The sequence below is a fragment of the Mesoplodon densirostris genome, chromosome 2 (genome assembly GCF_025265405.1).
Source record: "Mesoplodon densirostris isolate mMesDen1 chromosome 2, mMesDen1 primary haplotype, whole genome shotgun sequence".
Classification (NCBI taxonomy): Eukaryota; Metazoa; Chordata; class Mammalia; order Artiodactyla; family Ziphiidae; genus Mesoplodon; species Mesoplodon densirostris.
In genome coordinates this window covers 26,737,720-26,763,425 of record NC_082662.1, presented here as the reverse complement: position 1 = coordinate 26,763,425, position 25,706 = coordinate 26,737,720, and the positions used below count along the sequence as shown (strand labels likewise).

The 25,706-nt window shown below is 44.1% G+C and overlaps 1 protein-coding gene across 1 annotated transcript; it reads right to left on the bottom strand.

Moving 5' to 3' along the window:
* Positions 1–9,420: 9,420 nt before the first annotated feature.
* ZBTB8B (zinc finger and BTB domain containing 8B) lies at positions 9,421–23,562 on the bottom strand. Its single transcript, XM_060081856.1, has 3 exons — positions 22,584–23,562; positions 13,504–13,682; positions 9,421–9,738 (listed from the first exon to the last, which is right to left on the bottom strand). Exons 1-3 carry the CDS (start codon positions 23,560–23,562, stop codon positions 9,421–9,423), a joined length of 1,476 nt encoding a protein of 491 aa, XP_059937839.1.
* Positions 23,563–25,706: the final 2,144 nt, after the last annotated feature.

Sequence of the window (25,706 nt, the reverse complement as noted above, 5' to 3'; positions counted from 1 at the left end):
TCTCCATCATCTCCACATAAGGAATAACAGATCTCACGTCCCATCCAACATTCTAGGTCACAGGTGGGCAAACTATAAAGTTCTCTTAGTAAATATTTTGAGCTTTGTAGATGAAAGGTGTCTGTTGCAACCACTCAACTTTGCCCCTGCAGCGCAAAAGCCGGCATATACAATATGGAAAGAAATGGGTGAGCTTGTGTTCTAAGAAAACTTTATTTGCCAAAAACAGGCAGCCAGCAGATCTGACCCAACCTCTGCTCTAGACAGTAATTTTTTTGCTTATTACTAAATGAAAATGGGTCTTCAAACAGATGGAAAGTGTATATAGTGTTAGCAGTTCTATATTTTTATGAGGGAATCTTTTTTTTTTTTTTTTTTTTTTTTTTTTTTTTGCAGTACGTGGGCCTCTCACTGTTGTGGCCTCTCCCTTTGCGGAGCACAGGCTCCGGATGCGCAGTCCCAGCGGCCATGGCTCACGGGCCCAGCCGCTCCGCGGCATGTGGGATCCTCCCGGACCGGGGCATGAACCCGTGTCCTCTGCATCGGCAGGCGGACTCTCAACCACTGCACCACCAGGGAAGCCCATGAGGGAATCTTTTTAAAATCTATAGGCTGTAAATGCTTTTCTCAAGAGCTGGCAGTGAGCCCAGCCAATCTTAAATAAACCTGCCTCAACATTTTTTAAAATGTAAAATTATATCAGTACATTGCTAAAACTGAACCAATTTCCTGTCTTCAGAAGATAAATATTTGAAACTGTTTAAGCAGAAATAATATTTAAAACACAACTTAAAGATTTATGTTAAAAATGGAATGCCAAAACAACAGAAATGAGAAGTCACATCTAAATTATATAGATTATATCCACCAATTTATTACTTCATTCTGTCTTATTTTTAGTTCTTTATATATAAAGAGTAAAAATGGCAAAACAACACACTTGGGGACAACATTGAATCATATAAACAGATCTGGTACATAACCACTATAACATCAAGACCAATTCAGTTCTAAAAAGCAGAAAATTTCCCACTCCTTAAAAAAGGTATCAGTTGCTATTGTTTTAATGGTCAGGATCACTTCCAACTTTGTCTCTTTTTTTTTTTTTTTTTCCTGATAGTTTTGACAAGTGCCTTTGTTAGAGGAACTAACCCACTTGGTAACTTGGCCGCCAAAGATAAAGTCAGTTTCTATTTTTCTTCTAAGAGTTGTTGGAAAGTGTATGCCTGTAGACCTGAGCACTTAGAAAGGCTGCACCTTTTCTGATTTTTGTGTTATCTGCCATTGCTTTTGCTTATATAGCATCCCGCATCACCCACTCATCAAAGGGTGGTCAGTCTGCTTTCACAGAATCTAAAATGTCCTGGCTTGGAATACTCTGCCCGGAAACTGTTTAATATAAGGAAGTAATTGGTCCTAATACGAGGGGACAGAGGTGGGAAAGGATGCTGATGGAAGCTTCTTCTGTTTAGAGCTCTATTTAATAGCTCTCAGTGTTTTGTGGGAGGCTTTTCTTAACTAATATTATATTCATAAAATTTCATGTAAAATAATTGCCCTGAGAAAACCAGTTAACTAAGTTTAAATGATGAAGGATTATTAACTCATTCATGTGAGAGGCTCAACCCTCAATATATTTCATTCATTCTAAAGAAACTGTTTTGACCATTTTGACCTTAGCCGTTGTAAAACTTGCAGTTATCTAATTTGGGTCAATTTTAAATCTGGGAGGTACAGAAAATAGTTAAATTACATTTGTTTCTGAAGACAAAATGAGCAATAAAGGAACAAAAGACTTTCCCTTGAACCCAGAGGAGGCTGTTCCTATTCTAAATTTGTCACTAGGTGTCTTAATCTGACTTTTTATAAATCAAAACAAAAATTTAGTTTGAGATTATTCCCTGTTTACCCTCAGGTTTATTTAACCAAATTAAAGATGATTTACATTAATTTTAATCCCAATCTTGAGATCATTAACAACCAGGACCACTGCTTCTACATATTTTTAGATTGTCAAGTCACTAATCTTTTTACTTTTAACTTTTAGAACTTTAAGTAAAATTAGCTTTTGCAGTAGATTTGTAAAAATCCACTGAGTCAAGAAATACCTAAAATACATTTTCGCTCAATACCATAATACTATATGGGTTGCTGTTTGAAAAATATGTGGGTTTTTGTTTCAAATATGATTGTCCTTGTCACCTTCCCGGAATCATACCAAATTTATATTTCAAAAAATCAGCTAAAGAGGTTGGCAAAAGTAATTTCAAGACAATGCTGTAAATTTTTTGATTTGAAAGTTTTTACAAAGTGAATACATTAATATCAAATACCTGATACGTATTAGATAAGTGGACAATAACATTTCGATTTGCCGTATGTGTGTGTGTGTGTTGATGGTGGTTTATGCTGTTTCAAATATGTGTGTGGGGGCTTCCCTGGTGGCGCAGTGGTTGAGAATCCGCCTGCCAATGCAGGGGACACAGGTTCGAGCCCTAGTCTGGGAAGATCCCACATGCCGCGGAGCAACTAGGCCCGTGAGTCACAACTACTGAGCCTGCGCGTCTGAAGCCTGTGCTCCGCAACAAGAGAGGCCACAACAGTGAGAGGTCTGTGCACCGCGATGAAGAGTGGCCCCCGCTCGTCGCAACTAGAGAAAGACCTCGCACAGAAACGAAGACCCAACACAGCCAAAAATAAAAAAATTAATTAATTAATTTAAAAATATATATATATATGTGTAGGTATTATAGGAAAAGAAATTAAATTAACTCCCTCATGTTCAACATGGGATTTCCCCCCTCCCTGTCTAAGCATTACAAGAATTCAGGCCAGGATCACACAAAGCCACATGAGGCTAAAATAGCCATTTCCTCTTCTGTGGTTTTAGTGTGATGGGTACCCAAGGAAACAAATGCTGTCTACAGATGGTCTTTGCTGCCTGCCCAAACATGTTTGTTATCAGCGTTGGCCTGACAGGATCTGGTTTCTGATCCTAACTAGCTGTGTGGGAACTAAAAACGAGTCATTTCATCTCTCTGCAAAATCTCTCTGGAGGAGACTATCCTCAAAGTCCTTTCTATTTCTTAAATCCTTTGATTTAATGGTTCTGTTCCATATCTATCTGGTCTGGGAATTAATAGTTTACATGGTCAACCAAGACCCGATCCATATGCAGTAGGGCTCCTCCACATCTGTCACAGTAACAATACCTTTCTTCTAACTTATTACAGGGGGTGGAGAAGTTATTTGTTGGTAGGTTATTTGTTGCTTTTCTTTTTTTTTAATTTTTTTTTTTTTTGATGTGGACCATTTTTAAAGTCTTTATTGAATTTGTTACAATATTGCTTCTGTTTTTGGGGGGTTTTATGGGGTTTTTTTATGTTTTGGATTTTTTAGATGTGAGGCATGTGCGATCTTAGCTCCCTGATCAGATATCAAACCCGAACCCCCTGCATTGGAAAGCAAACTCTCAACCACTGGATCGCCAGGGAAGTCCCTGTTGTTGTTGTTTCTTGAATAAGAAAACCACAGCATCTGGGCTTCCCTGGTGGTGCAGTGGTTGAGGGTCTGCCTGCTGATGCAGGGGACACGGGTTCGTGCCCCGGTCCTGGAGGATCCCACATGCCGCAGAGCGGCTGGGCCTGTGAGCCATGGCTGCTGGGCCTTCGCGTCCGGAGCCTGTGCTCCGCAACGGGAGAGGCCACAACAGTGAGAGGCCTGCGTACTGAAAAAAAAAAAAAAAAAAAAACCCACAGCATCTGATGCATATTTTCTAACGACTAGGATATTCTGAATTTTTGTAATTTTTTTTTTTTTTTTTTTTTTTGCGGTATGCAAGCCTCTCACTGTTGTGGCCTCTCCTGTTGTGGAGCACAGGCTCCGGATGCGCAAGCTCAGCGGCCATGGCTCACGGGCCCAGCCGGTCCACGGCATGCGGGATCCTCCTGGACCTGGGCACGAACCCGTGTCCCCTGCATCGGCAGGCGGACTCTCAACCACTGCGCCACCAGGGAAGCCCTGTAATATTTTTATATACCTGAATAAATCATGTAATTTCAACACTGTTAATGTCCAAAGCCACCATGTTTGGAAAAGGCAGGAAATGTCAGAAACTATTTAAGTTGCTTATAAATTGTATCCCAAAGCAAGAAGTTTACTGGACGGGAAGGACCACAACAACAGTAGCTTAGACAAGAAAGGTTTCTCTGAGGCTCTAAGACTGGGCTGGTTGCTCTACCCAAGCACTTTCAGGGCACCCTGTCCTTGCCCCTATTGTCACACCCCAAACCGTGTTGTTTGTTGGCCCCCCTGATTACACAGTGCAAGTTCTGCAAGGACAGGAATTGTTCACTGAGGTACCCTTGACAGTACATCAGGGGTACAGTGCCTGACACATAATAAGGACTCCATAAATAATTATTGTATAACTGTTGAATAAATAACTGGCTGTCCTCACTTATTGCTCTTCCAGGAGCAACAGAAGCAGGCAAGGGTAGCATCACATGACACAGTAATAAGAGGCACCATTATCAAGAGCCTAGTGTTTGGTGGTTGCCAGGTGGACATAGGTCCCTATCAAAGTGTGATTGATGGGATCCCCAGAAATTTCTATTCAGTGATGTCCCTATAGTATGTTATACTATACCTGCCTACTCTGAGTAGCACCAAAGGATACAAGACATTTTGATGGGATAATTTTTTTTTTTTTTTTTTTTTTTTTTCTGTACGCGGGCCTCTCACTGCTGTGGCCTCTCCCGTTGCGGAGCACAGGCTCCGGACACACAGGCTCCGCGGCCATGGCTCGCGGGCCCAGCCGCTCCGCGGCATGTGGGATCTTCCGGGATCGGGGCACGAACCCGTGTCCCCTGCATCGGCAGGCGGACTCTCAACCACTGCGCCACCAGGGAAGCCCTTGATGGGATAATTTTGACGGGACCATTTATCCAACTCTAACACATACCTCAGCAAAATTTACAGTGTATTAATCATGAGTAGCTAAGCACAAAGAATGAATACTCTTCAAGGAAAAGTGAGTTGGTGTGGGCTACATTTTAACAGGAAATTCCTCTGGCTATGTTTCATAGGAACTAGGTGCAGTAACTGTTGTGTAATTGCTCAGCATACCGTTTGGTAAAGGATTAACAAAACCTTTTCCCCTTCTGTGTGAGAATTTAACCTTGGGTTACCTTCCCCTGGCAACCTAATAAAGAGTAGTATATCAACCATGTTGCTAGGCAACATTACATATGGTAGAAATGACCCTGAACTGGTGAACTGTATCCAGACTGGGAGAACTACAAATGCCTGATAGGAAGCCACACCTCTGGGCTTCCCGAACCACAGTGACTCTTGGCAGAGACAGGTCTCTTGTGGGGACCCTGGAAGTTATTTCTATGGAGTTGTTATAAGACATACTTGCCCCCATGGGACAAGAGGCTTTTAAGCCAGAATAGCTTCCATACTTGCCTGATGTGGGTCTGTCTCCTTGCACCTGATCCACAGGGACAGATGCAAGGACTCCGACAGAGGAGCAACATCTGGCTCTGCCCTGCTGGTGACCTGTGCTTCCCATCCTATGTCCTTCTAAGCGAATCTGCTGTGGTAGTTTATGAGTTTGAATGTTTCTAAACATTCCATTGTGCCTAAGTAGACCCCTGGAGGGCACTATTTTACTATTTGCTTGCTTTTTCTGGTGGCAGGAGAAGCTCCTCAGAGACTATGGATAATAGAAAGAAGTGAAACTGTCTGGCATATTCTTCTGCTTCCAAAAAAATCCTAATCATACCCTTCACAGTCTGCATGACAGATAATCCATATCCATTACACATGATCAAGACATATATCTCAATTGATGCCTTCCCTTAAAATCCCCAAGCTTGTTACTGCTAAACCTTCTTCATCTGAACACATAATCCCAATCCTAACCCCCAATAATTTTTAATATGTTACTGACAGAGGGCCAAAAAAAAAATCAAATGATGGATATAAAAATTGTTTCCCCAAACCACAGCTGTCAATGAAGCATTGGCAGTAGTAACATTACCCATCTGGAGGGTCAGAACAGATGCTAAATGTCCTCCTCAAGTTATGAAGCTTCCATATCATCTGATCACAATGGTGTGAGTTAGTGTCACCTTTAAAAACTAGGACGTATTAGAAACCAACCAAACTACCCTTGCCAAACAAACAACTTTTCATTTAACTCTACAGAAGCATTATTTGAAGAAAAGAATTCAAATTTTCAGAGCTTTAATGAAAGGTTTGAGGAACACAGCAATATTTGGTGGAAATATTGAGCAAAAATCAATGAAAACATTGCCTATCATAAGCAACTGAATAAAGCACCCCCCTTTTGGGGTTAAAAGATAGCACGAACACACGAAAGCACAAAGCAAGTTACAAAGGACCAACAGTGACAGGAAGTACAGTGGTAATGCTCAAAACAGAGTGTAACAGGAACTTCTCACCCACCCCATCCCCTTGCCCCTCTCTACCCTATTACATTACACTTCACAGAGTTAATTCTATTGTCAATGCACAAAGGACACACAAGAAAAACCTAAACGTCCAAATGAAACAGTAAGAATTCAAGTGACCAAAGGCCACTCCGGTCTCCCCAGCCCCCTCAGAATCAGGGCATGCAGCCCTGCCTGTTGCCTTTGTCTATGTGGGGTTTATTACAACATCAATTAACAACAACAACAAAATAAAAAACCCTTCGTTGTATTCTGAACCTCCAGAATACTCAATTTCACAACATTCTGCAGACCACTGGGTCGATAGCTTTCTTAAGGAATATTCAAAGTATAGTGACCACCAAAATATTTACATCAGACTGGCATCTTTCTGCCAAATGACCAGAAGCCATGATGCTCTATGTCATTTCTAAAGGTATTACAGATCCAGGCCTTATTTATATTCCTTTCCAACCCCTGTGAAAGCCTGTTCCCTTCTCCCAAAAGAAAAAACTTCCCAAGGGTGCCACTTTTCAATCCCATTACAAGTAAAAATCCTGTTCCCATCCATGCAGTATATGTAATATTAGAAAAAAAAATCCCTTTGCAAACTTGGACTGAATATGCCAGAAAGATGTCAAGTATAAACGAAATCACTAATGGTCTGCGTTGGGCCCAACTGTGAATTTACTTATAAAAATATCACCGGGCTTCCCTGGTGGCGCAGTGGTTGAGAGTCCGCCTGCCAATGCAGGGGACATGGGTTCGTGCCCCGGTCTGGAAAGATCCCACATGCCGCGGAGCAGCTGGGCCCGTGAGGCATGGCCGCTGAGCCTGCGCGTCCGGGGCCTGTGCTCCGCAACGGGAGAAGCCACAACAGTGAGAGGCCCGCGTACAGCAAAAAAAAAAAAAAAAAAATTTCACCAACTCCACAAATTAAACCTCAAAGACACCGTGCAGATTATAAATACTGACCACCAAATGGGAACATAAATTTAAAACTGAGGACAGTTTATTATCTGATAGTCCACACAGAGGAAGTATCTCCTTTAAAAGTGATAGAATTCAGTGACCGAATTCAGTTATTCCCAGTGCCAACACGCAAACTCCAAACAGCCAATGTCTCCAGACATTGCCAGATATATGTACTCTGGGGGGCAAAATCACCCCCAGTTGAAAATCACTGTCTTAGAGTGTAATCTCTAATGGAAAATTTTTTATTTTGCACCCAGTGATGTGAATAGGTTATGGGGTCACCAGAGAGGATCACTGCTCTGCCAGAGAAAGCAGGCAGAGCGTTGAACTGTGAGGTAGAAAAGTCATATTAAAACATCAGAAATGCTTTGAACGGAGAGAGTGAAAATATCGAACATAACTCCCTGCAAAGTATATCTTCTACACCTCCTTTTAGGTTTCCTTTTTGCTAAGGTCCTGCTTTTAAAACAATGCTAATATTTTCATTTCTGGTAAGAAGTGTTTCTGGTCCTTGAAAATTTTCAATGTAAAACAATAATTTTCCAACTATCTCTGTTAATATACCGGTTTTTAAACTTCCAGTCTACTTCAGGCCAATGTGTGGTCCTACTGTGGGGACTGGGATCCAAGAATTCCGCTGCTGTCTGGGGCTAGCACCATCCTAGGGTTCTATCTTCTATTGAGAAGTACAGTTTAAACACCTTCTGAACCCTTCAATGCTAACATTTATTTACAAGCCAGTTCACAATTTTTTGATTATCTCTTTTTGTTCAAGAGGCAGAAAGGAAAGTGGTTTGTTTGTTTGTTTGTTTACCATCTTTTGAAATATAACTATAGTAAAATTAAAGGAAGAAAATTCATTTTGGATACTTTAACATAAGACAAAATTATGAAAGTGCCTTAAATATCTTTAATCCCTAATATTTCCTGCTCTTTAGACTTTTAAAGAAGTACAGTCTCTTTTGTTAGAATAATTGCATGGCTGCAAAGTGGGTGAAAAGCAGACTCGTTTTAAAAACCTGTTCTTGTAGTAACCTTCCCTTTCCCTCCAAAGGATCTTTTAAAAGGTAAACAATTTAGACATATAACTTGCTTATATTGGCTTACCCTTTCCCTCCAATTAAAGTTCTATTCATAAACGAAGTAAAGGAATGTCAGTGGTGGCTGCATTTCCAGGTTACACAGCAGTGGCTTCTTGGAAATGGCTGGAAAACGCATAGGAGCATTTTGAGTTTTGCCCAAATGCCTTGTTTTATGATCATAAAACAGGTTATTTGTGTGCACAGAATTGTTCAATCCCAAGCCAGACAGGGAAACCACCCAGACCTGGGCTCTCAGGCTCCCTTCCCGGGGCTAACTTAAAATTTAATTCAACGGGACAAGTCACAGTGCCATAAGGAAATTTTCAGCTCATTTCCATGCTTGTCTGCACATAAATACCCCCAGCCTTTAAAACTGCAATCTTAGATTTAGAAAGTAATTTTTACAGTCATATAGCCAGATGACCCTGTCTGCCTTATATCAAGGAAACTTTCTCCTTAATACTTCACCAGAAAATTAAAGTGCGGAATTCATTAGGAGAGGCTTGGCAGAAGTAAGATTGATCTCAAAACTTAATACATTCTTGCCCACCTTTTCAGAGCAAGAGGATGACGACACAGGAGTGCAGAAAGATTGAGACACTATGAAAAAAGGATGGAGATTTTCTTATCTTCCTTCAAACCAGAGTTTGGATGCACGGCAGGAAAAACGGGACGCCTCAGAGCCAACCTTGATTCACTCAGAAAGCTTTCAGAAATCAAGGGCGGCACTAAAAAGTCCTTTGAGTCACAGAATCCAACCTCCACCATGTAGTCTAACAGAAAGGCAAATAATTAACAGTGAAAAAATGTTCCTCTCAGGGTTCCACAAAATTGGACAAAGGGTGGCTTTCAACCACAGAACTGGCAAGAACAAATTCTAAACCCTCTTCTCCACTAATTTATTGCTACGTAAGCATCTCTCCATCTGATAAGCTGGGCTGAATTTGGGGTCTATCATCCGAATCCTCTCCGCCGGGGTCGTTTTCCTCACCAGACTCCACGTAGATTGGCCAGTCATTGTCTGTGTCACTCTTTTCTTGGCTCTCGGACGAAGCCTCCACCAGGCTAAGGTTGATGGGCATCAATCCGTCATCATCATCATGTGTGTCTGTAATGCAGGTGCAGCTGTCACACAGCCCGAAGCGCCGCAGCCCCTGTGACAGGTGACTTGTGAAGGTTCTTCTGCAGCCCTTGCAGATAACTGGACGGTTGGACCTATGGACCTAAAATCACCAGCACAGTAAATGTCACAGAAAAGAGGTTGAGTCATGGCCTTCAGGGCCCCATGAGACATGGCCCCTGGCTGACCCTCCAGTCTCATTTCTCACCACTCTCCCTCTTGCTCTCTCTGCCACAGTCTCAGCCTCACCAAGGTCCTTTCCACCCCAGGGCCATCGGACATGCGTGGAGTGTGCCCTCCTCCCCACTGTCACCCCTCCCTCCTTACTAATGCCTTCCCCCCCCCACCAGCTGTGCCACGCAGCTTACGGGGATCTTAATTCCCCAACCAGGGATGGAACCCGCGTCCTCGGCCGTGAAAGCTCAGAGTCCTAATCACTGGACCGCCAGGGAATTCCCACTAATGACTTTCAAGGAAGTCTTCTCTGATGCTCCAGGCCAGATTAGGTCCCCCAGCTATATAGTCTCACCTATACTTCTCCCTTTGTTTTATTCCTAACAAATCATCGGTAAAATTCACTAGATTCTAAGCTCCAAGAGGTCACGAACTATCCTCATTCATGTTCTCTGTCCTCTGTCACACTTGTTACTATATCCCTAGGCCTGGCACATAAAGGGCACTCAGTGAACCGATTAGGATTTTAGGCATGGCATCTTACATACCTTGGATTGTTTAGCTATTAGGAAGGCAGATTTGCCAGACAGTGTATTCTCTAAAAGTGCCAGCAGATGCTTCACCCTTGACTTTTTCATTGATAAATGCGTTCCTTACTTATGAAAAGATCTTTGCATACTAGAAGAGAGAACCTGATCTCCTACTCCGTGCAGCTCCTTGTGAGGGCAGCAGTCCCAGGGGTCCCCTCTGTATAAGGAGCTATCTTTCTAATGCATGCACTTTTCAGGAACTCCAGCCAATAGGGGATCTGTGAATCAATCAGAGCCTCTCTTTTAGAGAGCTCTGGATGCAGGATACACACAAGAGGCAGTGACAGAGAGAGGCTGATGCAGGAGAAGGGTCAACAACGATACCCAGGTTGCTGGAGTTGCCGTTACATCCTGACCTATGTCCCTGCTTCCCCTGAGGTTTCCTGGGCTTCCTAGGCTAAACCCTCAATGCCTGAGCCAACCCGAGTGTGTATGTGACCCTTGCAACCTGATGGAGCCTTTGAAGATCACCTCTTTGGGCTGCAGTAGACTGGACCTCGTACAAAGTGGAAAAATAGAGGGAATGAGGATTCCAACCAATGAAACATCTTAAAGGTACCCAGGGACCTACTGTTGTCAAGATGGACTGGAGATATAATTTGAAGAAAAAAAAAGACAAACAAAAACTTAAGGCCTTGGGGTAAGGCCACTCTCAGACAAGTATGCTAGGGCCAGCACTGAGAGCAGAGGCAGTCAGTAACCTTGTACTTATCTTAAATCTGGATTCTTTCAAAACCATAATTCACATACCATAAAATTCACCCTTTTATTTTATTTTATTTTTGCGGTACGCGGGCCTCTCAGTGTTGTGGCCTCTCCCGTTGTGGAGCACAGGCTCCGGACGCACAGGCTCAGCGGCCATGGCTCAGGGGCCATGGCTCAGGGGCCTAGCCACTCCGCGGCATGTGGGATCTTCCCGCACCGGGGCACGAACCCGTGTCCCCTGCATCGGCAGGCGGACTCTCAACCACTGCACCACCAGGGAAGCCCAAATTCACCCTTTTAAAGTGTACAATTCAGTGTTTTTAAGTATACTCATAAGGTTGTACAACCATCACCACCATCTAATTCCAGAAATTTTCATCACTCCATAAAGAAAGCCTGTGCGCATTAACAGTCATGCCTCTTCCATTCCCCAACCACTAATCTACTCTCTATCTCCATAGGTCTGCCCACTTTTTATATTTCATATAAATGAGATCACATAATAGGAGGCCTTTTTTTTTCTTTTAATTAATTAATTTTATTTATTTTTGCTGTGTTGGGTCTTCGTTTCTATGTGAGGGCTTTCTCTAGTTGTGGCAAGCGGGGGCCACTCTTCATCGCGGTGCGCGGGCCTCTCACTCTCGCGGCCTCTCTTGTTGCGGAGCACAGGCTGCAGACGCGCAGGCTCAGTAGTTGTGGCTCACGGGCCTAGTTGCTCCGTGGCATATGGGATCCTCCCAGACCAGGGCTCGAACCCGTGTCCCCTGCATTAGCAGGCAGATTCTCAACCACCACGCCACCAGGGAAGCCCTAATAGGAGGCCTTTTGTGACTGGCTTCTTTCATATAGCATAATGCTTTCAAGGTTGTTCCATGTTGTAGCATGTATCAGGAACTCATTTCATTTTATGGCTGAATAAAATGTATCTATCGTATAGATATGCCGCATTTTGTTTATTCATTCGTCAGTTGATGGACAACCTTAGGACACATATACCTACTTTTTGGCTATTATGAATAATGCTGCTATGAACATCTGTATGCAAGTTTTTGTGTGAATGTCTGTTTTAGTTCTCTTGTGTATATACCTAGATGTAGAATTGCTGGGTCCTAATGGTAACTTTATGCTTAACCTTTTGAGGAACCGCCAAACTCTCTTCCACAGTGGCTGCACCATTTTATGTGCCCACTAGCAGTATATGAGGGTTCTAGTGTCTCCACATCCTTGCCAACACTTTGTTATTATTTGTTTTGGGTTTTTTTATTATTATTATAGCAATCCTAGTTTGTGTGAAGTGGCATCTCATTGTGGCTGTGATTTATATTTTCCTAGTGACTAATCATGTTGAGCATCTTTTCATGTGCTTATTGGCCATTTGTTTATCTTCTTTGGAGAAATGTCTATTCACATCCATTGTTTAATTGGGTTGTCTTTTTATAGTTGAATTATAAGAATTTTTTTTTTTTTTTTTTTTTTTTTTTTGCGGTACCGGGCCTCTCACTGCTGCGGCACCTCCCGTTGCGGAGCACAGGCTCTGGACGCGCAGGCTCAGCGGCCATGGCTCACAGGCCCAGCCGCTCCATGGCATGTGGGATCTTCCCAGACCGGGGCACGAACCCGTGTCCCCTGCATCAGCAGGCAGACTCTCAACCACTGCGCCACCAGGGAAGCCCAAGAATTCTTTATATATTCTGGTTATTAGATCCTTAGCAGATAAATGATTCACAAAGATTCTTCTCCCATTCTGTGGGTTGTCTTTTCACATTCTTGACAGTGTCTTTTGAAATCCAAACCATTTTTATGTTGGATTTTCCAAAGACTGATTGCCTTGGTCAAAGACGATCTTAAATGCAATGCCTTTCTAAATGGCCTGAATGCTTTTTAGCAGGTAGGAATCACCCACTCACATGGGAGACAGAATCCTAGGCAGCAGCCAGTGGGAGGGAAGGTCCACTTGGGCTGGGGTCCTCTTTGCTGCTCACAGGTAGCCCTATAAATGGCAGTATATCTCTTCCCCACCCCGGGGTGCTGAGGTTGGGTGGGAAACCGAGAATGCAGCTTACCTCTGGCATCACACCACAGGGAACAGACCCACAATCCCCTGTCTAAGCCTCAGTGTTCTCTACCTTTTGACAACCATCCCTGACTAGGGTCTAAACTTTCTTAACTTTCCTCCTAAGCAAACTAGTCTGTTACCGTATAAGTTTTAACTTTCTCTAAGTGCCACCAACCCAGGTGTAATTTAGTAGCAGAAATACATGTTTAAAATTCTCTGGAAATACCCCAGTGGACAGAGAAGAGAAAGACAGACTGGCCTTGCCCTCACATTAGATGAATGTCATGAACCACCGCCACTCCCACTCCACCGTCCCGAGAGAACCGCCAGCTCCTCCACTTACGCTGAGCGCGTGGCCCCGCAGATGCTCCTGGCGGGTGAACCTCTTGCCGCAGGTCTCACAGGGGTAGGGCCGCTCCCCCGTGTGTGAGCGGATGTGCCGCTTAAGGATGCCCTTCTGTTTGGCAGTGTAGGGGCAGAAAGGACACTTGTGCAGCTTGATGGGCACCACCAGCACACCACCTGGGGAACCAAATGGTACTGTAAGCAGCAACAACACTGGCCGCCCTCTGATGGATGGGATCCAGAGCAGGGGAGTTCGACCAGCCCAGGTTGAGAAGAAGGACCCCAACTCCACCAGCATCTAACAGCAAAACATTGTCTGCAAATTGCCACTCTGGCTCCCAGTCAGCCAGAGGAGAAGGTGGGCTTCTGATATAAGGTTGCAAGGAATGCTGTAAGGCCTCAGCTTTGAAACTTCTCTGTGGCTCACAGTTAGAAAACACAGCTTATATTACAACCTTAGGACACATATACCTTCATGTGGACAACTTGAAAAGCTTCCCAAAATAATACTCACTCTGATAATGTCTATTCTCTTTGATTTCATTTTAGGACAATAATGATTGAGACCCTGTTCTAGGCTGAATTTCATCCCCCTCAAATTCATACATTGAAGCCATAACCTCCAATGTGACTATATGTGAAGACAGGGCCTTTAAGGAGGTAATTAAGGTTAAATGAGGTCGTAAGGGTAGAGCTCGAATCTGGCAGGACGGGTGTCCTTATAAGAAGAGGAAACTATGCCAGAGATGGCTTTCTCTCCCTACTCTTGCACAGAGGAAAGGTCATGTGAGGACCAGCAAGAAGGCAGTCGTCCGCAAGCCAGAAAGAGAGCTCTCACCAGACACCAACACTGCTGGCACCTTGATCTTGGACTCTGCACCTCCAAAACTGTGAGACAATAAATTTCTATTGTTTAAACTGCTCGGTCTGTGGTATTCTGTTATGGTTGCCTGAGCTGGCTAATACAAACCTCCTGAGTTGATTTAATGACCCTCAAAAGTTTGAAAAAACTATTATGATGGAACAGACCACTGGGTCAGGATTCATGCTTTCTTTGACAGCAGCTCCTAATAATAGCTTCCAAGCATGTGTAGAAGTGGTTTGCTATGATGCAGACCCTACATTGTTTGGAGTTCATATTAACTCTATATATCTGAAATCATCAAATGTCTTAAAAATTCACTTAAATTTTTTAGAACTCTTTTTTTTCCACCTTGCTCATACACCCGTTAAGGTGACAACATGATTATCACCCACATGTATAAACACTGTTCCTTTCAAGTTTCCTGAGCTACCCTTATTGTAGCATTCCAAGATTTGTCTCCTCTATCCATGCCCTTCAGAATTTTACAGACTTTGATCACATCATATTATATGTGGAGGCACTAGTAACTCAAGTTTTCCAGGCACAGAAACCTGAGTTCAAGTCCTGGCTCTACCACTTACCAGCTGTGTGACCTTGCACATCTCACTTAACTTCTCTGTGCTTTACTCATCTGTAACATAGGGATGATAATAGTTCCCACCTCATAGGATTGTGGTAAGAATGAAATGAGGTAATGCCTAAAGCACAGCAGCTGGCATATAGTAAGCTCTCATAAATGTTAATCATTTTTGTCACATCATCATCGCCTTGGTGTTTCTTTTCTGATTAAGCTGGCCAGGCTCCTGTGGTATCTCTCAACACGGGAGTAACTCCTTTTCTCTGGGACCTTCTCAGGACACCTAATTGGGCTTTACCTTTCCTGAGGTCCTGCCCAAAGTATGGCAAATTGAATGTCAAGTGAGAACCCAACACCATTCTACGTACTGGTGAAGATTATTCTCTTTAGTTTCTAGTTCCCATCCTGATAATGCTTAACATTTTGCATAATCTATAGTGACTCCAAAATCTGTTTCCCAGAATAAAAGCAGCAGCTCATGGCTCAACACTGCATATATATGTTGGATTATTTATTTCTCACTGATCACACTGGTGCTGAGATGCCAGTTTCCTGGTCACTCCTCTGGCACTGTGGACTCTTCCTGTCATTTATCCCCATCAGCCTGGCATTGTACTATCACCTTCTTCCCGACTATAAAAACATTCAGTAAAATGGGTCCAGTGTTAATCCTTGGAAAAAAACAACTGTTAACTATTTTTCCAGAAGAAAAGTATGAATTATCGCAACACTTTCCTTCCTCTCTTATGATCTGATTGCTCCAAAAAAAAAAAAAAAACAGTTCACCTGAATGCCTATTACATGCGAGGCACTGTGTCAAGGTGCATCTTTACCAAGATACCTGTTTCTTCCCTCAAGAAGTTAAGTCTAGCAGGAGAGAAAGACATGGAAACAAATTCATACAATATAATATAACACATGTAAAATTCAAAGTGATGAACAAATGTAGAAAAGAATGTAATGAATTCTCTCCTGGAGTTCAGAGAAGATTTCACAGGAGAGATGACCTTTGAGCAAGGTTTTAAAGGATGAATAGGAGTTCACTGGGAGTTTGAGAAAGAGAAAGGTATCTCAGGCAGGGGGACAACACATGCTTAGGCACAGAGGTAAATGAGAATAGGAAATATTAAGTGGGGTGGAGAGGGATGAGGAATGAAGCCAAGGAAAGGGCAAGGAAAGGTCAAGAAGGTCACATTCATGCATTTATTCAACAAATTTATACTGAGCACCTATGATGTGCCAGGCTGTGTTCTAAGCCCTGGGGATACAGCAGTGAACAGAAAAGACAAAAATCCCTGCCTCTGCAAAGCTGATATGTTAAGGAACTTGGACTTTATTCTCTAAGCAGGTGGGGTTTTAAGCTGGGAAGGTACAAGGTGAGACTTGACTTTTAAAGGATCCCTCTGGGGATAATGCAGGGGAAGGATTTAAGAGAGGCAAGATTAAAGCCAGGAAGTCCAGGTGGGAGGGGATGAGCGATGACATGAATTAAAGCCAGGGCTGTGGAGGTGGAGAGAAGGAGAAAGGTTTGAGAAGTAAAATTAATAGCACTCGATGACCACGTTGGGGAGGAGAGAGCAGGGAAAGAGAAGATTCTAAATGACACTGATTCTGGGTTAGCTGACTTGGTGGGTGACGGTGGAATAAACCGAGGCAGGGAACACAGGAGGAAAAGCAGGTGCAGGATGGATGAGGAGGTCTGTTTGGGTTTTATGATGTTTGAGGCAGGCTCAGAGCATCCATGGGGGAATATCTGGGTTGGACAGATAAATCTGGAGCTCAGGGAAAGAAGAGAAGCATACAGTTTTGAGAGTCCTCAGCAGATTGGAGTGGTTGCTTTAACTGAGGTCTGGCTCTCCCCTAAGCACCCTGCTTCCCTTAACCCACTGCCTTGACACCCTGGATCAGGGGAGGGTGGTCTTCCTTGTGCTTCACTGTCATCTCCAGACCACTGTCCCTCCCTCCTTCCTTAAAAACCCTAAGATCTTTTGGAGCTCATCCCATCAGATATACTGCTACTCATCCTTGTTACAGTCATCCAGGAGCCCCTAGATCATCCTCTCACTCCTTGGAGATTTGATCACATTGCCTTCAGACTCAACTCCTGGCATAATTCTTGGTGTGAATACCGAAAATGACCCTTGCAATACCCTGGTCTCTCTGTTCCCGGACCTCCTTTCTTCCAAAGACCTTATCCTCCACTCCACCTCAGCCACCCAATCCTAGACAAAGAGCTCCCAACTCTGCCTGCATATTAGAATCATCTGGGAAGCTTAAAATGAAAATAAATATTGATGTCCAATCCCCATCCCAAGCTAATGGGTGGGGTGGGATCCAAGCATCATATTTTTAAAGCGTCCTTCCCAGTCTAATCTACGGACAGGGATGAGAATCATGGTCCCATACCTAGATATTGCCAATAACTGTACTCACTGCATAACGCACATTTCAAGCGCTCCATTTTCCAATCACCGCTTTATATCTTTCCAGCTCACCCCGTAGGTGTTCCTTCTCTACCGGGACGTCCAAGCCATGGACTATACTGTCATTTTACTGCCCTTCTCCTCCTCGAGTCCTCATTCCCCTCCTTCCCCAGCTGAGTGCCTAGAGCCCATCAATTAAATCACTCCTTTGCATATACCCTCAGCTGCCTTGGTCCACTGTCTCCCTCTATCTGCATTCATCTAATTCAATATAACTCTCTGCCTATTCTGTAGGTAAAACAAGGCAAGTTAACGTCACTGGAAAAAAATGCACAACTTTGTTCCGGTCTCACTTTAAATCAATCCAACCATCACCATCTGACTACTATAATATCAAAAGAGCCCTTGGGGGGCTTCCCTGGTGGCACAGTGGTTGAGAGTCTGCCTGCCGATGCAGGGGACACGGGTTCGTGCCCAGGTCTGGGAAGATCCCACATGCCACGGAGCAGCTGGGCCTGTGAGCCATGGCTGCTGAGCCTGCGCATCCAGAGCCTGTGCCCTACAACGGGAGACGCCACAACAGTGAGAAGCCCGCGTACCGCAAAAAAAAAAAAAAAAAAAAAAAAAAGAGCCCTTGGTTCTGCCCAGTAACCCTAATAACCCTAAGTATTTCCCTGGTTCATTCACTCCCACTCTTCTCAGTGACTACTTCATACCTTCCCTCTGCTCAAATCTCCCACCCCTCCTACCCCTTCCTCACTGTCAGCTGCTGTCCTTGCTTCTTATTTCATTGAGAAGGAGGAGCAAGCAGAAGAGAATGTCTACATGGTCCCAGCCACCCCCCAACCTCCATTATGAACCCATCTAATCTGCTTTCACTCCTGTTACTATGAATGAATTGTTCTCCCTCCCATCCAAGGCGAGACCATCCCTCCACTTATACATGGGACCCCCATCTCTCCTCGATCTATCCATTGTCCCTCACTCTTCCATTATCATTTATCTTCCTCTCTCTTGGATCATTCTCATCAGTAAAGAAATGCTTTTAGATCCTCCACCTTAATAAAAACCTTAACCTCATACGCCCTTTCAGCCAGAACTCAGAACCCCTGAGTTCTCTTTTAAGGCTACTCTCTTTGGTCCTTTGTCCACCACTTCATTGATACTGCTCATCAATGACCTCTCCATTACTAAACCCAATGATCAGCTCTCAATCTGCCTATACACAGTACTGGACATAGCTGATTTCTCCTTTTTCTTGAAACATTTTCTCCTCTTGGCATCTATCAGTCTTTTTGATTCCCTCCTACCTCACTGGCTGCCCCTTCCCAGTTTCCTTCGCTGGTTCCCCTATTTTCCTGACCTCTAAATGTTGGGTCAGGGCTCAATCCTTAGGTCTCTTGTCTTCTCCTTCTAGATCTATAGGTTCATGGAACATACAGGTTTTAAATTCCATGGACCCATTAATGACTCCCAAATTTATATCTCAGCTCCAATTTCTCCCCAGAACTCCAAACATATAAATGTAATTACTTACTGCCTGTCTTCAACGGGATATCCAAAAGGCACCACAAACATAACATTTAAATCAATCACTCAAGCTAAAAACCTTAAGGTCACCTTTAATGTCTCTTTTTCTCATACCACTTATATAAGCCATTAGCAAATCTGGTCAGCTCTACCTTTCAGAGACAGTATAGTCCTAATCCAACCCCATCTCACCTCTCTACTGCTACCACACTGATTCAAGGAGCACAGCTCTCACCTGGGTTATTGCAGTCACCTCCTAAACGGTCCTGAGGCTCCCACCTATGCTCCCCTCTAGTCAACAGGAGAGCAAGAGTGGAAGCAAGAGGCCCACTTAGGAGATGACAGCACACAATACCCAGAGGGATCCTTTTTTTTTTTTTTTTTTTTGCGGTACGCGGGCCTCTCACTGTTGTGGCCTCTCCCGTTGTGGAGCACAGGCTCCGGACACGCAGGCTCAGCAGCCATGGCTCACTGGCCCAGCCACTCTGCGGCATGTGGGATCTTCCCGGACCGGGGCACGAACCCGTGTCCCCTGCATCGGCAGGTGGACTCTCAACCACTGCGCCACCAGGGAAGCCTGGGATCCTTTTAATATATGTCATCTCAAGTCACTCTCTGCCAAGACCCTCTAGTGGATTTCCTTCTAAGAGCAATATTCAAAGGCCTTCTCATGGCCTTCAACACCCTACCCTGTCCGCCCTCACTCAACCTCTCTGACTTTATCCCCCACAACTCTCTGCCTTGCTTACTCCACTCCAGCCACACCAGCATCCTTGCTGTTCCTTTCATTCACTTGCCAAGTGTGATCCTACCCCTGGGCCTTTGCACCTTTCTCTTCCCTCTGCCTGGAATGTTCTCCCTGATATCTCTACAGTTTGCTCGCTTAAAAGCAACCTGTTAGAAAGGCCTTCCTGGTCAACACTAAATAAAACAGCATCCCCTTCACTTTCTATCAACTTTGTCCCTGCTTTAGTTCTTCTTCATACTATATACGTACTTAATGGTTTATTGTCTGGATCCCTACGCTAGAATATCAGCTCCATGAGGACAAAGACTGTCTTCTGTTCACTGCGATGAATAGTGCCTGGCATATAGGAAGTGCTCAGTACATATCTGTTAAATGAATAAATGAACAGGAATAAGATGTTGAAGAAGCAAGGCAATGGTGGAATGCTGACACACTGACATGAAAGGACCCCATGATGAGGCTGAAAAGGAATGGGCAGAGGTGAGAGCAATGGGTACCTGTAGTGTCAGAAGTCAGGGGAGGAAAGAATTTCAAGAAGGAAAGATCAGAGTTAACTACCAAGAGCAGTCAAGAAAGATAACACCTGAAAATCATTCCCTGGATCGGCCCTGGAAATGTATAGCTGACCTCAGGACAGTGGTTTCAGGGAAGGGGGAGTTGGTGGTAGTGTCAGAGCAGTGGGCTGAGAAAAGATTGGGAAGTAAAACAGCGGAGGTGGCCGATATAGATGAACTTTTCAAGAAGCAATGGCAGGTGCTGGAGCTGGGGATGGGAGGTCCAGGGGAGAAGATTATAGGAGGACCATGTGCTTTGACAGTGTCTGCTAGTGTCAGAGATGAGCAATGTGAACACAGAACTACTGTAACAGCCTCCTGACCGTCTCCCTGCCTTCGTCTCCCATCTCTGCACCATCTTGTGCTGAGGCCAAATTAATCTCTCCTGTCCACTCCCAAGCTCAGAAACTACTAAAAATTCTCCTGTGCCTACAGATAGAAACCCACATTTTAGCATGTAAGCTTTTCCATGATCTGACTACAATTTCTCCCCATGTCTTCTCTTCTTACCTTCAGATGCCACTTTTTTTTAATTGAAATATAGTTTGATTTGCCATATTATGTTAGTTTCAGGTGTAAAGCAAAGTGATTGTTATACGTATACATGTATTTTTTTCAGATTCTTTTCCATTATACATTATAACAAGATACTGAATATAGTTCCCTGTGCTATATGGTAAGTCCTTGTTATTTATCTCTTTTATATATAGTAGTGAGTACTCAGATGCCACCCTCATAAAGCCTCTCTGACCTACCAGTAGGAAGCCAGTTCTGCTTCTGGACTACTGTGAAATTCACACCTCCATCCGTCTTCCAGCCCTAGTACCTTTCTACCACACGGTGCCATTTACACACCTCTTAACTCCTGTAAGACACCATCAGGTCTTTGAGAGCTGGAGCCACATCTGACTTATCTTTGTATCTTCAAAAGGAAGGTGCTCAAATATTTGAGCAAATAAAGGAATAACCAAACAAATCAGTCCTACTCTGTGCCTTGGCACTTGCAATAAATGTAGCCCAGAGCCAGGTGAACCGAATCAACACCTGGCGGACAACAAGCATGTCAAGCGGCTGGGATGGCTGCCTTGCCACAGACCCCTGTAGCTGGAAAGCTGCCTCTACAGATGGACAGATGGACTTGAATGAGGATGACATACAGCTGAATTACTATTTCTTGATACTTGTGCTTACAGGCAGAGGGGTTGACAGAAAAAAACAGTGCACTGAAATCCTCTATCTGCTTGTACTGCCTTCACAGTTTGTTTTATGAGTGAAATGAAGCCAGCCAGGGTTGCTAGTATTAGCTGTGACATTTACCAGCTCTGCATTCTTAAGAAACTCACTAAACCCTCTTGGGTCTCAGTTTCTCCATACTTCTTCTACCTAACTCATGTGACATTATGAGGGACTGATGGATGGGAAAGGGGGACACAGTCTGTGAAGTGCTACTATATACACGGAAATTAGATTTCAACAAGTTCCCACAGTGTAGTCACTGAAAACAACCGCTACCTTTTACATGCGGGTTAAGCCACTGTCTCTGAGGACCAGAAACCGTACTTTCAAGTTTTTCAAGTCAAGTTTTAATCAGACATACAGAGCATTCTTGATTTTTAAAAAAATTAAATTTAGATGCAGGAATGAAGTAATCTTTCATTAAAAACTGTAAAAATGAAAAAAAAGAAAGAAGTTAAAAGTCTCCAGACAGACTCAGTTTTCCTGGGTCTCTCCTGTGTGTTCATGTTATTAAATTTTTGTTTGATTTTCTCCTGTTTAAAAAGTCTCCCAAAGGATACAAGAAATTTACTCACATGAAACCAAATTCAACTCTAAAATATTCTCCAGTAAATCACACCATCAACCACAACATGTTAACTGAGTGTTTACGTGGGCCAGGCACCATGATTGACACAAGGAAGGATAAATTTCCTACCTGTATAGAACATGTTCTCGTATGTGAGAAAAAATTCTGAAAACCTTTTCATTTGGTCCTCAACCCTGTGAGAAAGGCAAGGTGGGGGTGATTGTCTCCTGAACAAAAAGGGTTCAAAGAAATTTCATGATTTAACCAAAGTCTCTCTGCTGGTTAGTGGAAGAGAATGGGTTCTTTCCATGTCTCCATACTGCACTCAACATGCTTATACTCTAGTTGCAGAGGTAAAAGACAAACGTACATGAAGAGGCAATGCCCTGCACACAGCAGGTGCTCAGTTAATACCTACTGGCGGTGGTGGCGGTGATAACGTGGTGATAACAGTGGCCGTGGTGATGATGATGACAATAGTGACAATATGCTAGTGATGAGGATGACAGTGGGAGACCAGAAGGCACACAGGTGTGTGCTAAATGAGTGGCAGACGATGGAGGCTCATGGAGCTCACCTGAGTCCTCTCCATACCAGGCAGTCTGCACATCCATCATGGAACTCATGGCTGCTACTTCTGCACCACCTGGTCTTCCCTCCAAACTCCGAGAAAAGTGCTGGTCCGCGTCCTCTTTGCTCTGGACAGCACTGTGGCGCAGGAGCGCCTCCAGGAATTGCTTCACATGGTAGTTACTGTAAGCCAAGTCAACCGCCTGGCCTCTGGGCAAACCCTCCTCCCCGTGGGCCAGGCTCAGCGGGGCCGTACGCTGCTGCAGCTGTCCACCCACCTCCACCTCCACTTCCTCGGCATCGAACTCCACCTTGGGCTCCTTCTGTCTGGGTCGAATGGAGCAGTCACTGTCCACTGAGCCACTGCCCTGGCTGTCTTTCCCCACCAGTGCCAGAGGGTGGCAGCCTCTGCAGTCACCACGGGGGGACTCTCTGGGCCGACCCACACTCTCTTCCCCCTTGGCTGGAGAGACCAAGCTCTTGGTCTCACAGGAGGTCCCTTCCCTGGCTGAACTGGGGCTTCCACTGTCCACCCGATGAGGCGCTGCTGCCGCTGCCGCTGCCGCTGCTGCTACCGCTGCAGCCACAGCGGCCTCCTTCTCCATCTTTCTGCAGATGTCTAGGGATGATCTGATGTATGTCTTGCAGAAGTTCACCACGTCGTTCATCTGCAGGTAGCTGGCAGCCGACATAACTTCAATCACGTTCTCTCCACACAAATCCAACTTCCCAGAATAGAGGAAGTCTAAGATGGTGGAGAAGGCGTCGGAGGTGACGATGTCCAAGGAGGCGGTGCTGTGCCGCCCGCTGTCCTGGATGTAGTGAATGAGCAGGGCTCGGAAATAGCCGCTGTTGGCAAACAAGATGTTCCTGTGGGCCTTGAAGATCCGCCCTTCCACAATGATGCTGCAGTCACAGAAAAAGTCCCTCTGCCGCTGTTCATTCAACTCCCCCAAGAGCTTGGCGTAATAGGATTGCAGCTCCATTTCTCCACCAGCTGCTGCCGCTTGGAGTAACCTGGATCTCTGCCAAGATTTTTTTTCAGTTAATTCACAAATCCCAACCTTACAAATAAGATGTTCGTTTTTTGTTTGTTTGTTTTGTTTTGTTTTTCTTTTAATTCTTCCATAAACCTTGGTTGAGTAATGTCTTTATAACATGGGCTGTTTGGGATCTAACAAAAATCAAAGGTGGTCTAACTGGGTTAACTGATAAAAACAAGAAAAGTAACTATTCCTAACTGTATATGTGGGTGCAGTACTTAGTATTTTACATGGATTCTTTCAATGAATTTTTATAAAAACCCTACGAGTAAGTACTAATATTATACGTTACAATATTGTACTTATTAATACTGTACTTTTGAGACTCAGAGAGGATAGGAGATGATCCAGCTGCAACAGAGCCAGGACTCAAAACCTCCAGAGTTCATGCTCTTATAAATTACATTCTACTTTCTTCAAGGCTCAAAATATAGATAATACCTGAATCTAACAGTTACAGTCTCCAGGTAAGTCTCCAGTGTCTCAATACAGAACTTAGAGACTGACAAGTACAGTCTCAGCTCACACCCATCACCATAAGTTTGTGGAAGCATTTAGTGGATGCTTGGGCTACCCAGCATGCATTCTCCATTCTTATGGTTTTAGTGCCCTTTTTGGCTTTGGTGGAATCATCCTTGGCCCCAACCACAGCCAACATGCTTTGCATAACGCTGGCACCATCCCCAGGCTCCGGACGTGTAAGAGGTACCATAGGCTAAAACCATCAACACATCTTACCCTCTGACCACAGTGACTGGCTCAGAGATGGCCATGTGACTTGGTCAGAGCCAATGAAAAGCAATGAAATGTTTGCTGGGGTCTCCAAAAAAGAGCGCTCTCTACTCTGTGGGCATGTGGGATGTGAGGGGTGCTGCTGCCACACCACTAGGGGAACCAGCCTAACACAGATGACAGCCCAGCTCAAGCAGGAGCAACAGAGGGAGCCCAGGGACACCATCTGAGCCCCAGCTCATGCTGTGCCAGAAGCCAATTGAGTCCCTTTTTGCTTTAGCTGGTCTGAGTTGGATTTTCTATCTCTTACAACAGAGACACTCCTAATTGATTGACTCCATAACCCTTGGTTCTCTCCTCTGTATTTTTATGTCCTGGACCTTCTCTGTCAGTGGACTATAAGCCCTTTGAAGGCATGAGCCCTGTCTTACTTCATAGATTTCCCCCACAGCCCCTGGCAGAGTGCTTTGGACAAAGTAGGTTTGCTAAATACAAAGGAATACTCCTTTCTTACCTGCTAAGTAGAACAAGTATAAATCAAGTTTAAAATCCATCTGCTAATGAGGAAGACAGAAGCTGACCTTCCCCGAGCTCTCCTCTCCATCTTTTCCCATCACACAAAGCACGCAGCCATCCATCAACTTACCCCCTTTAGTTACTGACCCACTGAGCTCTGAGAAGTTCCTACATCTTCTCCCTCTATCGGAATCCCAAAAGGCCTAGTTAGAGCTGCCAACCACAGCTAACAACTCTTCAGCACTCTTTCTTTCTACAAATGGAACACAACACTTACCTCACCCAACAGAAATGAGGCACCTCCATCCCCCAGAAAGACTCTTTCCACTGGCCAAATAGATCCCTCAAGGCCTATGTGCTAACTGAACAGACTTTACTCATAAAAGACCAACAACAACCTCATTAAATGGCAACGTACACCTACTTTACACATATTTATAACAAGTGATGCATTAAGTTTAGAAGCTAGAGAACCAGTTAGGGAAAGAAGTAGAGGGGCCTCTCTAAGCAAGTAAACTGACAAACTTAAAAGTGAGAACTGACAGTTAGGAAAAGGTAAAAAAGCTATAAGAAACAGACCTAGAAATTTTTTCAAAATATCAGCCCGAGGCCACTTGGCTAAGGGTATTAAATGCTCCTACATATTCAAAATGGCCTAAGGACATCACTAAATTATAGCCCAGGGCTATAATAGATGAGACTAAGTCATCAAGATGATTCTTTTTATATTCATTTTAGACTCAAGGAAGTTATAATTTGGGGAATTTTTTTTCATCCAAAGTAGTTATAATTAACATTTTCATTCAGAAAGGAAGAGAACTGTCAGATATCTGAAAATT